Source organism: Chiloscyllium punctatum, chromosome 5 (genome assembly GCF_047496795.1).
Source record: "Chiloscyllium punctatum isolate Juve2018m chromosome 5, sChiPun1.3, whole genome shotgun sequence".
NCBI lineage: Eukaryota > Metazoa > Chordata > Chondrichthyes > Orectolobiformes > Hemiscylliidae > Chiloscyllium > Chiloscyllium punctatum.
Window position 1 is genome coordinate 95,828,024 of NC_092743.1, and position 13,037 is coordinate 95,841,060.

General features: G+C 40.8%; 1 protein-coding gene across 1 annotated transcript in view; it reads left to right on the plus strand.

Moving 5' to 3' along the window:
• The window catches only part of bmp6 (bone morphogenetic protein 6), a 134,125-nt gene that overhangs the window by 49,706 nt on the left and 71,382 nt on the right, over positions 1-13,037 (plus strand). Inside the window, exon 2 of the mRNA XM_072570813.1 lies at positions 198-390. Coding sequence (XP_072426914.1) covers positions 198-390 — 193 coding nt within the window. The remainder of the gene's footprint in view (positions 1-197; positions 391-13,037) is intronic.

Below are 13,037 nucleotides of genomic sequence, written 5' to 3' on the forward strand. Positions count from 1 at the left end.
GTTTATCTCTACCATACTTGAGCTTAAGTGCTATCGCATCATGAATTTAGATTTGAAGAAATAAAAATGACTGTTTGTTTGATATTGATTGGCCTTTCTTGGGAGTTTGGTATGCAAATATGGTACTGTGAAATGCTGACATTTTATTTAATTTCCAATTTCTTAAATTTGTGACTTTTTCTTCCTCCTTCCTGCAGTTGAACATGAAAAGGGCTTTGCACTCTACCAGCCACATCACCAAGAGTACAAATTTAACCTGTCCCAAATTCCAGAAGGAGAGGCTGTCACTGCAGCAGAATTTCGGATTTACAAGGAGTGGGTGAGAAGGCATTTCGAAAATGAAACATTTCAGATCAGCATCTACCAGGTGCTCCATGAGAATGTCAACAGGTGAGAGCAGACTTGGACAGTTATATACTCTCCTCTCCTCTCCCCTCCCCTCCCCTCCCCTCCCCTCCCCACCCCACCCCCAAACCCAAAATTTTTGAATTGGGCACATTCTAATATCCTGCGACTTTCCCAAATGTGTGTTTGGCCTGGTCTAACTCAGACCTTAGCTTTCGATAATTGCTTTTAATGGCCGGTCCCCAGGACAATAGTGACAATGGTTTCCTGCTTATTTTGTTCATGAGCTTCTCTCTGTTGTAAAGGTGTAAAGTGAGATGATGCAGGGTTTAAGACCTTCAATCCACTGCAATCTGAAAATCTACTTGAAAAGTAATTCGTGTCCGAAGTGTAAAACCTGTTTGAACTTTTCTGTCTTGTGAAACCATATGTCACATTCCTCCAAGTGTTTGTTTTGCATTACATTATCAATTGTTGCCTTGTACAATGGATTCCAGGTAAGTGCACACTGTTCCAATATATCAGTTAAGTCTTGTATTGTTTGTAAGATATTGTTCTATTCCAAGCAATGATGGGCGTTTTCAGAGTCTAAACTCTTAATATGGTGCTGCCAGGGGGCCTAGAATTGGGTGCGTGCAATTTGAAAGCAAGCAGGATCTTCCAGGAACATGTCTCCGTGTTCTCAAACAAGTAATAATTACAGTTGACAGGCAGGCCTGTATATTCTGGCCAAAGGAAGCAGTTCTTAATTGCTCATGAAATTAAGGTTTTATAATTTTACTAATAGTTTGTTTTAAAGGTTGACTTCATCCCTTTGGACGAGCAGTTTTTAAATTTCAAATAACAGTTAATCCAAAAGGATAACTTTCAAGAAACTGTTATGATTTGTAAGCATGAAAGGTGTGGCTTCATGTAATTTAGTGCAAATTGTTTTGACTGTGCAGAGCTCTGGAAATGCTGTGCCAGAAAATGTTTTGTTTTTGCAAAATTGTAGGTTTGCTTCATTCTAATGAGTGTGCAGTTCAGAATCACTTTTATGGAAGTCCTGGATTTTGTAATATGTTTTTAACAATCTGTTTCAGAGAGGTGAGTGCGCAAAAAAAAATCATTGCCAGTGTGTGGTAAGAGATGTAAAGCACAATCAACTCAGCACCATTTTCTTGAGGTTACCCAAAAAAAACCTGTGGCTGAGAAAACTGAAATTATGCAAGTACATGATGTCAGAAAAGGGAATTGGAATCCTTTTTATTACTGTATAATATGAACAGCAAGGGTCTTTTCCCGAGAGTGAGGGAATTCAAAACTCGGCAGCATATTTTTAAGGTGAGAGGAGGAAGTATTTAAAAAAGGACATGAGGGGCAACTATTTGTTTTACACACTGGTTCGTGCGTGGAATGAATTGCCTGAGGAAGTGATGGGTCCAGGTACAGTTACAACATTCAAAAAGCATTTGGTGCATAATTACGTGAATTGGAAAGGTTTGGAGGGATAAGGGCCAAACACAGGCAAGTGGGGCAAGTTTGGTTGTGGAACATGGTCCTCGTGGGCTAGTTGGACTGAAAGGTGTGTTTTGGTGCTGTTTGACTGAGAGTAACCTGTGTGTATCTCTTACACGCTGACAGATCTGTCATGAGTTTCTCTCTTTATTTTTCCTTGCAGTAATTAAAATTTCTAATAAAGTTTTAGACCAATTTCAAAACTATTCACAAACATGACTGTAATTTTAACAATGAATAACTTATCCCTGTTTTTGCCAAATGTTTACAATGAAGGCTAAAGGCTTACCCAGTAGCCTGGACTAGGGCATGTTTCATTTGCTCAAAGCTGTGTCTTAATTTCCTAGATCAATGCATGGTGCATGAATGATTTCTTTTTTAACAATTTCTTTTGTTAAAACCTTACAGCAATTTAAAAAGAAATTCATAACACATGATTGACCAGGCAATTTATCCGATCATGCCATTCAACTGAGGGACTTTCTTAGTGAAAGATTGAAGGACCTGAAATTCCAGTGAACGTGTGGGAGGGGTATAAAGTTGAGTGGTGGTTGGTGGAGGCAAGTGAAGGAAAGGTTTGAGTTTATGGATCTCTGAAAGATTCTCCTGCAATTCTTTAGAAGGAAGCAGTGGAAAAGGTCCCTCTGTCTTTTGATCGAGAACTATGCACTGGTAAGGAAGCAAAAGTAACTTTGAAGATAACCAGTAAACAGTCAGAAAATGTTTTTGATGCATGACTATATTTCTCGTTTGAGACTACTTCTATGTGATGACGATTGCTGGAAACAAAGAGTGCTATACATTAATTAAGTCTCAAACAAAGCTTTAAAACAAACAAGTGCCTCCTTTAGAAGGGTAGTCAATAAAACTGGTCCAAGCTCAAATCTGCACATCAAATTACTTCAGTTCTGTGTGCTACAATATGCAATGATTAATGGCATTCAATTTATACTGCACCACACTCCAGTTGCGCTTTTGTGAAATATTTTATTGTTTTTTCTGGATTAGACTGCTGAACGGTTTGAAAAGCGCAGCGGTACAATGACTTCCAGTTTGTTTTATTTTTTTATCTTCAGGTTACTCAAAGGCAAGTTTAACTTTGACCTTTTTGGTAAACTGTAAATGTGAGGTTATCAGGGTTTGATTGTTCGGAAATCGCAGCAATCAGGCTGTGTTTCTTGTAAAGGGATAGTCTAAATAACAAATGATTGCATACATAATTATAGATTGGGCAGCTTCAGAGATTTTCCAGCTGACCGTTGTCAGAATTTGGAGCACAGTTTTGCTGTACAGTTCTCTGCATAGCAGCTTAGTCACTCGGGTTGCTGCTGGGTATTCTGTTAACATATGTACCTAATAGGCATGGATATAATGCATCCACTCTGAAGATATTTTCAAAGGTTATGAATAATCTAATTTCGTGCTTAGTTGGAGAGAAACAAATAGACATCCTGTAGGTTGCCAAACACACACAATGGGTGGCATTGTCTAAGCATTAAATCATGTGTTCTTTCTCTCTTCCACTAGCAAAACTGTATTTCCCTCCTGTGAAATGCAGGAGCACCAGTGTTTTGATGAGAAAATCACTAAGTGAAGGGGATGTCCAAACAAAGTGTGATTTACTCAGTTAAATCCTCCAGGGAGTGGTGTTTTTAGTTGTGTTCAGATGGTTTCGTTTCATTTCTCCTCCTCATCTGGTGGGAGGAATGATAAGGTGATCAAAAGTGTATTCTGGAAAGAATCCTGAAAACTCCTTTTCATTGTAAACTCTGTGTTATAAAGTGCATGCTGGAGGTGAGTGGGGAAAAAAAAATCCAAAATCCACAAGACCCAAACTGAAATGGAAAAGCTTCAAAGTAGCTTGCATTGAAAACCAAATGAAGGGGTGAAGTGTTGCATCACGTGCACCTGACCAGTCTGTTAGACACCTAGGTAATTATAGGTTTAAAAGGCACTCTGTGGGTCATGGGAAAAGTGGTCTTTCATGTCACATTGCAAATACATTTGTACCCTGTGGTTTGGTTAGTGCTCCTGGGCACAGACATGTTATGTTTCTAGTCTCTGCACAATAAACATGCTTAAAATCTCAATTGATTCAGGATGAAAAGAGGTCATTCAGCTGGTTATATGCAGGTTAGCTCTGTGCAATAGCATTCCAAACTGAATTTTATTGCCTGGTTCTCTTTCGCTTTTAGCTTTTTGTTTCCTAGTCTGAGTATTTAATGCAATGAGTGTGTCAAAGTTTCTCATTGTCATGTAACCCACTGAATAAAGAAACTTGATTTAACTGTTTTTCTCTTGATTTTATATTGATGCTTCTTTATCATTGACTCTGATTAAGGGTGTCAAAACTGTTTGTACTTTTAAAACGCTTGTTAATTTCAGCATCAGAAGTTCCAGCTTTGGTAGCTTGAATTATTGAATATGTTTTCTTCATTAATTTTAACATAGCCTTATTGGGCCAGTTGATGTACCTCTGTGTCACTAAGACTCTGGCTGTTTGGACTGAGTGTGCATGTTTATAATTTGGCTGTTGTATTAGTCTGTGTTAAGGAAGATTCTAGTTTTTTTAGTGTTTTCTGTGTGTCAAGTCAGCCAAATACCCCAAGGCAATAGCAGGGTCATTGCAATTCAATTCAGTGTAATTTAGTGTTGGATTTGCCCCAGCATCTTCCAGGAAACCTGAATTCCCCCAAATGTGAACTCTTGTACATCATTCCTATTGTTACTCCACCTTTGACTCTGTTTAAACTGTTTAAGCCTTAGTCCCTGGAATTCACTCACCTAGACCTGTTCATTGTGTAGGGGCTTCAGGATCCTGGAGTGATCTTGGATGTCCCAGGCAGACCATCCTGCATCGGCCAAGGCAGTGGAAATGACAAAGGCTCTGCAAAGCCATCCTTAGCATCACTATCATCTAGGGACTAGTGTAATAGGCAGACGCAGTCAGACGCTCGGGTGTATCATAGCGGCTGCTTCATTGATGAACTTGTATCGGCTGTGAAGTTAGACTGGGGATATTAACAAGGTAAAATATGACTACACATTGTTCAGTACCATTTGTGAATCCTCAGGTCCAAAAGTAATCCATTTCGCAGGACTGAGATTCTGGGTAATCCAAGATGGAGAATGGGAAAAAATTCTGACTGTAACAGGCTGCTCCTTTGAGGTATTTTAAGTGTTGGAGGTGATTTCCTCGAATTCTAGGAGCAGCAATTACTGTTTTATATGCTTTTAGATTACTTACTTAGTGTGGAAACAGGCCCTTCGGCCCAACAAGTCCATACCGACCCGCCGAAGCGCAAGCCACCCAGACCCATTCCCCTACATTTACCTCTTCATCTAACACTGCAGGCAATTTAGCATGGCCAATTCACCTAACCTGCACATTTTTGGATTGTGGGAGGAAACCGGAGCACCCGGAGGAAACCCACGCAGACACTGGGAGAATGTGTAAACTCCACACAGTCGCCAGAGGTGGGAATTGAACCCGGGTCTCTGGCGCTGTGAGGCAGCAGTGCTAACCACTGTGCCACCGTGCCACCCACTGTCCCACCGTGCTGCTGCTGCATTGTTTGGGAACTTTTGAGAAAAAAAAATCAAGGAGGAAGCATATGGTAAGGTCAGTGCAGGAGAGAGAGAGAAACTCACTACTCCCTAAACATGCAGTGAACCTGCGCAGTTACTGCCTTAGCTGTTTGAATTCATGTACCACTGGACATTGGAGCACATCTGGGCAAATTAACAGTGACATTCACAACTGATCTTAGAGGAACCTGGGAGAGGTCACAGCACAGAAACAGATAAGTGAATATTTTTAAGTGTGGCCTTATAGTAAGTCTGCAGTAGTGAGTAGAGTGGATTCTTTCTTGATAATGTGTTTTATTGAGATGTCTCTTGATTAAACTTAAAAATATAAGCCATAAATATTAAGTTGGCCTGGAGAAGTATTTTGTAGAGGAATAGGACGGTGCTATTTTCTGGGTCTGTAGATTGAAAGAAGCAAAAAATGGCCTTTAGTAGAGTGTTATGCTCTTGTTGGATGTGGGAGTTTAGGGAGAGTTTACGTGTTACTGAGGATTATATCTGTAACAAATGCCGTTGCTTGTGAATCAAGCTGATCGAATGGATGGGTCGGAGAGACAGAGGCAATGAGGAATTTACAAGAGCAAGGGGATGTAATGGATGGCAGTTGTAGGAAGAAGGAAAGTTGCAGATACAGTTGCATAGATGGGTTAACTCTAGGAAAGGTAAGCGAGGTAGGCAGGTAGTGAAGGATCTTACGTGGCTATCTCCATTTCAAATGAGCATGCTGTTTTGGAAAATATAGGGGGTGATGGATTCTCAGGGGAATGTAGCACAAACAACCAATTGTCTGGTATTGAGACTGGCTCTAATGTAATGAGAGGTACACTGGGTTCCAAGAAATCAGTTGTGTTAGGGGTCTCTAGCCTGAGGCACAGATGGATGTTTGTGACCAGCAGCGAAAAACCAGAATGGTATGTTGCCTCCCTGGTGCCAGAATCAAAGATATCTCAGAGGGTGCAGAATGCTCTGAAGAGGGAGAGGGACCAGCAGGAGGTCATTGTACACATTGGAACCAATGACATAGGAAGGGATGAGATTCTGAATGGAGGTTATAGAGTTAGGGGAGAAGTTAGAAAGGAGGTCCACAAGGGTAGTAATATCTGGATTATTTCTGGTGCTGCGAGCTGGTAAGGGTAGGAAGAGGAGGATAGAGAAGATGAATGCATGGATGAGGAGCTGGTGTATGGGAGAAGGATTCAAATTTTTGGATCATTGGAATCTCTTCTGTGGTAGAAGTGACTTATAGCATTACAGCTGTACTGAGGGAGGATATTCCTGGAAATACATCCAGGGAAGTTATTTGGGTGGAACTGAGAAATAAGAAAGGGATGATCACCTTATTGGGATTGTATTATAGACCCCCTAATAGTCAGTGAGATTGAGAAACAAATTTGTAAGGAGATTTCAGTTATCTGTAAGAATAATAGGTTGGTTACGGTAGGGGATTTTAACTTTCCAAACATAGACTGGGACTGCCATAGTGTTAAGGGTTTAGATGGAGAGGAATTTAAGTGCGTACAAGAAAATTTTCTGATTCAATATTTGAATGTGCCAACTAGAGAAGGTGCAAAACGTGACCTACTCTTGGGAAATAAGGCAGGGCAGGTGACTGAGGTATCAATGGGGGAGCACTTTGGGGCCAGTGACCATACTTCTATTAGTTTTAAAATAGTGATGGAAAAGGATAGACCAGATCTAAAAGTTGAAGTTCTAAATTGGAGAAAGGCTAATTTTGGCGGTATTAGGTAAGAACTTTCGAAAGCTGATTGGGGCAGATGTTCGTAGGTAAACGGACGGCTGGAAAATGGGAAGCCTTCTGAAATGAAATAACAAGAATCCGGAGAAAGTATATTCCTGACGGGGTGAAAGGGAAGGCTGGTAGATATAGGGAATGCTGGGTGACTAAAGAAATTGAGGGTTTGGGTAAGAAAAAGAAGGAAGCATATGTCAGGTATACACAGGATAGATTGAGTGAATCCTTAGAGTATGAAGGCAGTACGAGTATATTTAAGAGGGAAATCAGGAGGACAAAAAGGGGACATGAGATATCTTTGACAAATAGGGTTAAGGAGAATCCAGCAGGTTTTCACATTCATTAAGGACAAAAGGGTAACTAGGGAGAGAATAGGGCCCCTCAACGATCAGCAAGGCTGTCTTTGTGTGGAGCCGCAGGAGATTAAGGGGATATAGATGAGTATTTTGCATCAGTGTTTACTATGGAAAAGAACAAGGAAGTTATAGAAAGTGGAGAAATAGATGGTGACATTTTGAAAAATTTTCACATTACAGAGGGCAAAGTGCTGGATGTCTTGAAATGCATAAAAGTGGATAAATCACCTGATCAAGTGTACCCTAGAACTCTGTGGGAAGCTAGGGAAGTGATTGCTCAGCCGCCTACTGAGATATTTGTATCATCGATCGTCCCAAGTGAGGTGCCAGAACACTGGTGCCACTATTTAAGGAAAGTGGTAAGGACAAGCCAGGGAACTATAGACCGGTGAGCCTGACATTAATGGTTTGCAAGTTGTTGAAGGGAATCCTGAGGGACAGAATTTACAAGTACTTAGAAAGGCAAGGACTGACTAGGGACTGTCAGTATGGCTATATGCATGGGAAATAATGTCTCCTGAACTTGATCGAGTTTTTTGAAGAAGTAACAAAGAGGATTGATGAGGGCACAGCGGTGGATGTGACCTGTATGGACTTCAGTAAGGTGTTTGACAATGTTCCCCATGGGAGACTGGTTAGCAGGGTTAGATCTCATGGAATACAGGGAGAGCTAGCCATTTGGATTCAGAATTGGCTTGAAGGTAAAAGACAGGGTGGTGGTGGTGGAGGGTTGTTTTTCAGACTGGAGGCCTGTGACCAGTGAAGTGTCACAAGGATTGATGCTGGGTCCTCTACTTTTCATCGTATTTATAAATGATTTGGAGGTGAGCTAAGAGGTATGGTTATTAAGTTTGCAGATGACACCAAAATTGGAGGTGTAGTGAGCAGCGAAGAAGTGGATACCTCAGATTACAACAGGATCTTGATCCGATGGGCCAGTGGGCTGAGAAGTGGCGGATGGAGTTTAATTTAGATAAATTCAAGGTGCTGCATTTTGGAAAAGCAAACCTTAACAGGACTTGAACACTTAATGGCAAGGTCCCAGGGAGTGTTGCGGAAGAAAGAAACCTTGGAGTGCAGGTTCATAGCTCCTTGAAAGTCAAGTCACCAGTAGATAGAATAGTGAAGAAGGCTTTTTGTATGCTTTCCTTTATTGGTCAGAGTATTGAGTACAGGAGTTGGGAGGTCATGTTGCGGCTGTGCAGGACATTGGTTTTGCCACTGTTGGATTATTGCGTGCAATTCTGGTCTCCTTCCTATTGGAAAGCTGTTGTGAAACTTGAAAGGGTTCAGAAAAGATTTACAAGGATGTTGCCAGGGTTGGAGGATTTGAGCTATAGGGAGTGCTTGAGTAGGCTGGGGCAGGTTTCCCTGGAGTGTCAGGCTGAAGGGTGGCCTTGAGAGGTTTATGAAATCATGAGGGGCATGGATAGGATAAATATACAAGGTTTTTTCCCTGGGGTGGGGGAGTCCAGGACTAGAGGGCATAGGTTTAGGGTGAGAGGGGAAAGATATAAATGAGACTTAAGGGGCAATGTTTTCACACAGAGGGTGGTGCGTGTATGGAATGAGCTGCCAGAGGATGTGGTGGAGGCTGGTACAATTGCAATGTTGAAAAGGCATTTGGATAGGTATATGAATAGGAAGGGTATGTGCCAGATGCTGGCAGGTGGGACTAGATTGGGTTGGGATATCTGGTCGGCATGGACGGGTTGGACTGAAGGGTCTGTTTCCATGGTGTATACATCTATGACACTGTGTCCAAATGTAGCAAGAACTGCGTAATATACAGGCTTGGGATGACAAGTAATAAGCAACATTCACACACCATATTAGCTGACAATTACTACCACCGGTATGAAAAAATCTAACCCCCTCCTTATGAGATTTAATTACATCAACATCATTGCTGAATTGCCCATAATCAGATTTATGGCGGTGGATGGAGGTATTACAAGCCATGTGAAAATTCTGGCTTCAACAGGTCAGAAAATAGGGACTCTTTGAGTAACTCTTACTCCCCCCAGTCGACCTGACCCCAGGGCACAAGTCAGTGGTGTGATGGAATACTCTCTCTCTCTCTCTCTCTCTCTCTCTCTCTCTCTCTCTCTCTCTCTCTCTCTCTCTCTCTCTCTCTCTCTCTCTCTCCACTTGCCTGGATCGGTGCAGCTTAAACAAGACCAGAGAGGCATGATTCCATCCAGGCCAGCCTCCAGTTCTGTAGCATTCTGTGGCCTTTTTCCATTTAAATAATAATCAGCTACACTGTTCTTCATACCAGAAAGCATTACTGCACATTTTCTGACATTCTACTCTAAATGCCAAGTTTTTGCCCACTCCCTTAATCTATCCCTCTCCCTCTGTGGATTCATCCTTATCATCTTCACCCGCAGGTTTCTCTTTTTAAGTCGCACGCCAACCTGATTTGGAATTATATCATTGTTCAACTTTACTGTTGATGGATTAAAACCCTGGAGCTCCCTCTTTGACAGCTCTATGGGTGGCCCTCCACCCCAGGACTAGCAGTTCAAGAAGGGTATGGGGAGAAGGTAGCAAAGAGTACAATAGGTGAAGGGGGGGGTGGGGATGGAGGTGATGGACTGTCATCAGGTTATTACCTTACAAGTAAACTTCTCCAATAAAAGTATAAGCAGTAACTGTGTTATCCAAATTTAGTTGGCTGCTTACTACCTTGATTTCCCTCTGGGGATGCATCAGAGCGAATAGTGTACTCTATTGATTCAAAACATTTCCGTCATCACCACTGGCTGTTGCACAAACTGGAGGTTGTATCTGAGTGAAATGAAGATGGTGTCGTCATTGGTTTCAGCTCAGTTATGTAAAATATCAAAAGATTGTAATATTTTCCGGTGATCCAAAGCTTGTACATATAAGAGTAACTGTATATTGTGTACTGGATCACCTCAGGTGAAATTATCTGATCGTGGTGTCGTGACCATGTAATTATTTTATTTTGTGAAGAATGTCATTTTATCATCATAATATGGTCATGGGACCTTAGAACAATTTTGTTTATATGATAGAGTCAACAAGTCTTAACCGATTGGGGTATCCTAACATTTGTATCGCAAAGGGAGACGGAAATGTTTTGGTGTCTGTGTCTCTAATTTTCAAGCAAGCCAAGCCTGAACTTAGATTTTAAAGTATCCTTTAGCTATACTTATAAATGCAAAGATTAAAAGTATTTTTAACAAATAACTCAACCACTTTCCTGTCACTAACTTAAAGCAGGAATTTTGCAAAATGATAGCCATGATCCTGTTTAGGACTAAATCTTAGCTGCTAGTTATTTTTAATTTGGAGCACAAGTTATAAATTATACCAATTTTCATGTTAATGAACCAGTATGTGACCACACCCAATATGGTCATGGACTGAACTTGGGAAGTTAGTGCACAAACATTGCGTAACTTAATGCTCGCTGTGCTTCATTGTTGAATATTACATATCTTTGGTTAAAACTCTACCAACTTAAAATTAGTTGTACAATTTTAAAACTGAGATAATGGGAGCTATAAGGCCAGCAAGTACTAAATGGCTATGATATTTGTGTCTCATCTGACCTAGTAATATCAGGTATTGTGATGAAGCATGAACCTTCTGGAGAAAGTCTGAGGGATAGCAATTCTCCCAGTTATCAAATATATGGGAGGGACCTATCTATGAATTGTCAACAGGAAACCAATCTGGACAAGGTTAATTATTTCCATGGTGTAAGTGAAGAGAATGGGGATGGCCAGCTCATTTTCTCCAATTCCTTCCACACCCAGCCCAATGAGAGAGACCCTCTGTCTACTGATGCATCATCCCTGGTGCAACCTCGACTGTTTACGGTTGAGTGGTCAGTTGTTTGGTAACTGACCACACCTTGCCACTCACTTAAAAAAAATACAAGAGGCCTCTGTAACTATGGTGCACTTAAGGACAGTGTTTTGTAACTGGCTGCTCAGTTCTACCAGGGTTTTTCAGACTCTCCATTGCCAGTCCTGAGGCTACAGAATGACTGACTGACTAAAATCAGTATGATGTCAACCGAAGACCATTACCACTTTTGACCTTTTCATTTATTTGTCTATTTTCTGGTTTGTATCTTTCCAATCTTATCATGTCAACAACGTTTTTTTTAAACTGGGTCTGTAATATACTAAAATGTTCCACAGAACCACATGAGACATTAGGACGGATGACCACTCATTTGGTCAAAAAGCTAGGTTTTAAGTAAGTCTTTAGTGAGGTAAAGAGACAGAATGGTGTACAAAGGCTTTCCAGATGTTCAGCCTAGACATCTGAATCTATAGTCTCCAATAGTGGAGCAATTTAACAGTCTCTTAGAGGAGAGAAAGAAATTTAGACCAACTGGGAGGAAAAAATGATAACCTATTGCTTTCCAAATCCTGAAAGGCAATCCAGCAAAATCGCATCAAGTAATTGATTGATTGCAATCAGTCATTATAGCTGTCCTTCAACTATTTCCTTTACCTCGAGATGTCCTTGAACTTTTAGGAACTCTCCCAATTCCTAGGGATGCCTCCACCCTCAGTGTATCATTTTCTATCCAACTTAACTATCCTATTCACTTCAGTACCATTTCAAAGTCTATCTACTAACATTCCTTAATCAACTCCCTTATTTCTGAGAAATCATGGTGTTAGTTAACAATACCTTCCCTGATGTCTACCTGTCTAGTCTCCCTGCCTGATTTTACAATGGAACTTGATTTTCAAGAACTGTATCTAGGAAATTGATTTTTCTGGGATTCACCCTGACCTGTTGAAAATAAAAAAAACTTGCAATTTTAGTTTATTTCACAACATCTTTATTTTAGAGTTAACAGATTCCAATCAGCATGTTGAGTAATAAGAGATTTAATATTGATATTGCCTTTTGTATCCCTTATAATTTGTGCACACACTGTCTCACCTTGAATCCCTGATCTGAGCCCATGGAATAGGTACATTTGTGCTAATTGCTTGATCCAGCCACACCCAGGTTTAATGACTTCCTGCAGTCAGTAAACTCCCCTAAGAACAACTATTTTCTCTGTAATCAAGCCTCCACCTTTTTTCTGTTTTTGAAAGCAGATTTTAAAAAGCTGCAGTAATGCCTACTGGCTGTGAGGCCCTTTGGCGGATTCCCAAAGACAGCATAACTCCTCTTCGTGGTGCGTTTGGAAACGAATGTACTAAATTTGTTTTGTGACTTGAGCAGGTGGCCTCCGAACCCAGCTCAAATCTTAAATCCAAGTGTTTTTTTTAAAAAAGTGTCCCTGGCAAGAACAGCATTTATTGCACATCACTCTAATTGCTCTGTATTTTTGAGAAGGTGATGGTTGGTAATGTTTTTGAACCACTGCAGTGCCATGGTGAAGATTGCTTTGAGTTTGTAACCACCAAATAGCACCCATTACCATTTGAGACAGCAATCAAAAGTTGAGTGTATTATCAACTGGCATTATGTACATGTCAAAGTGGGTAAAG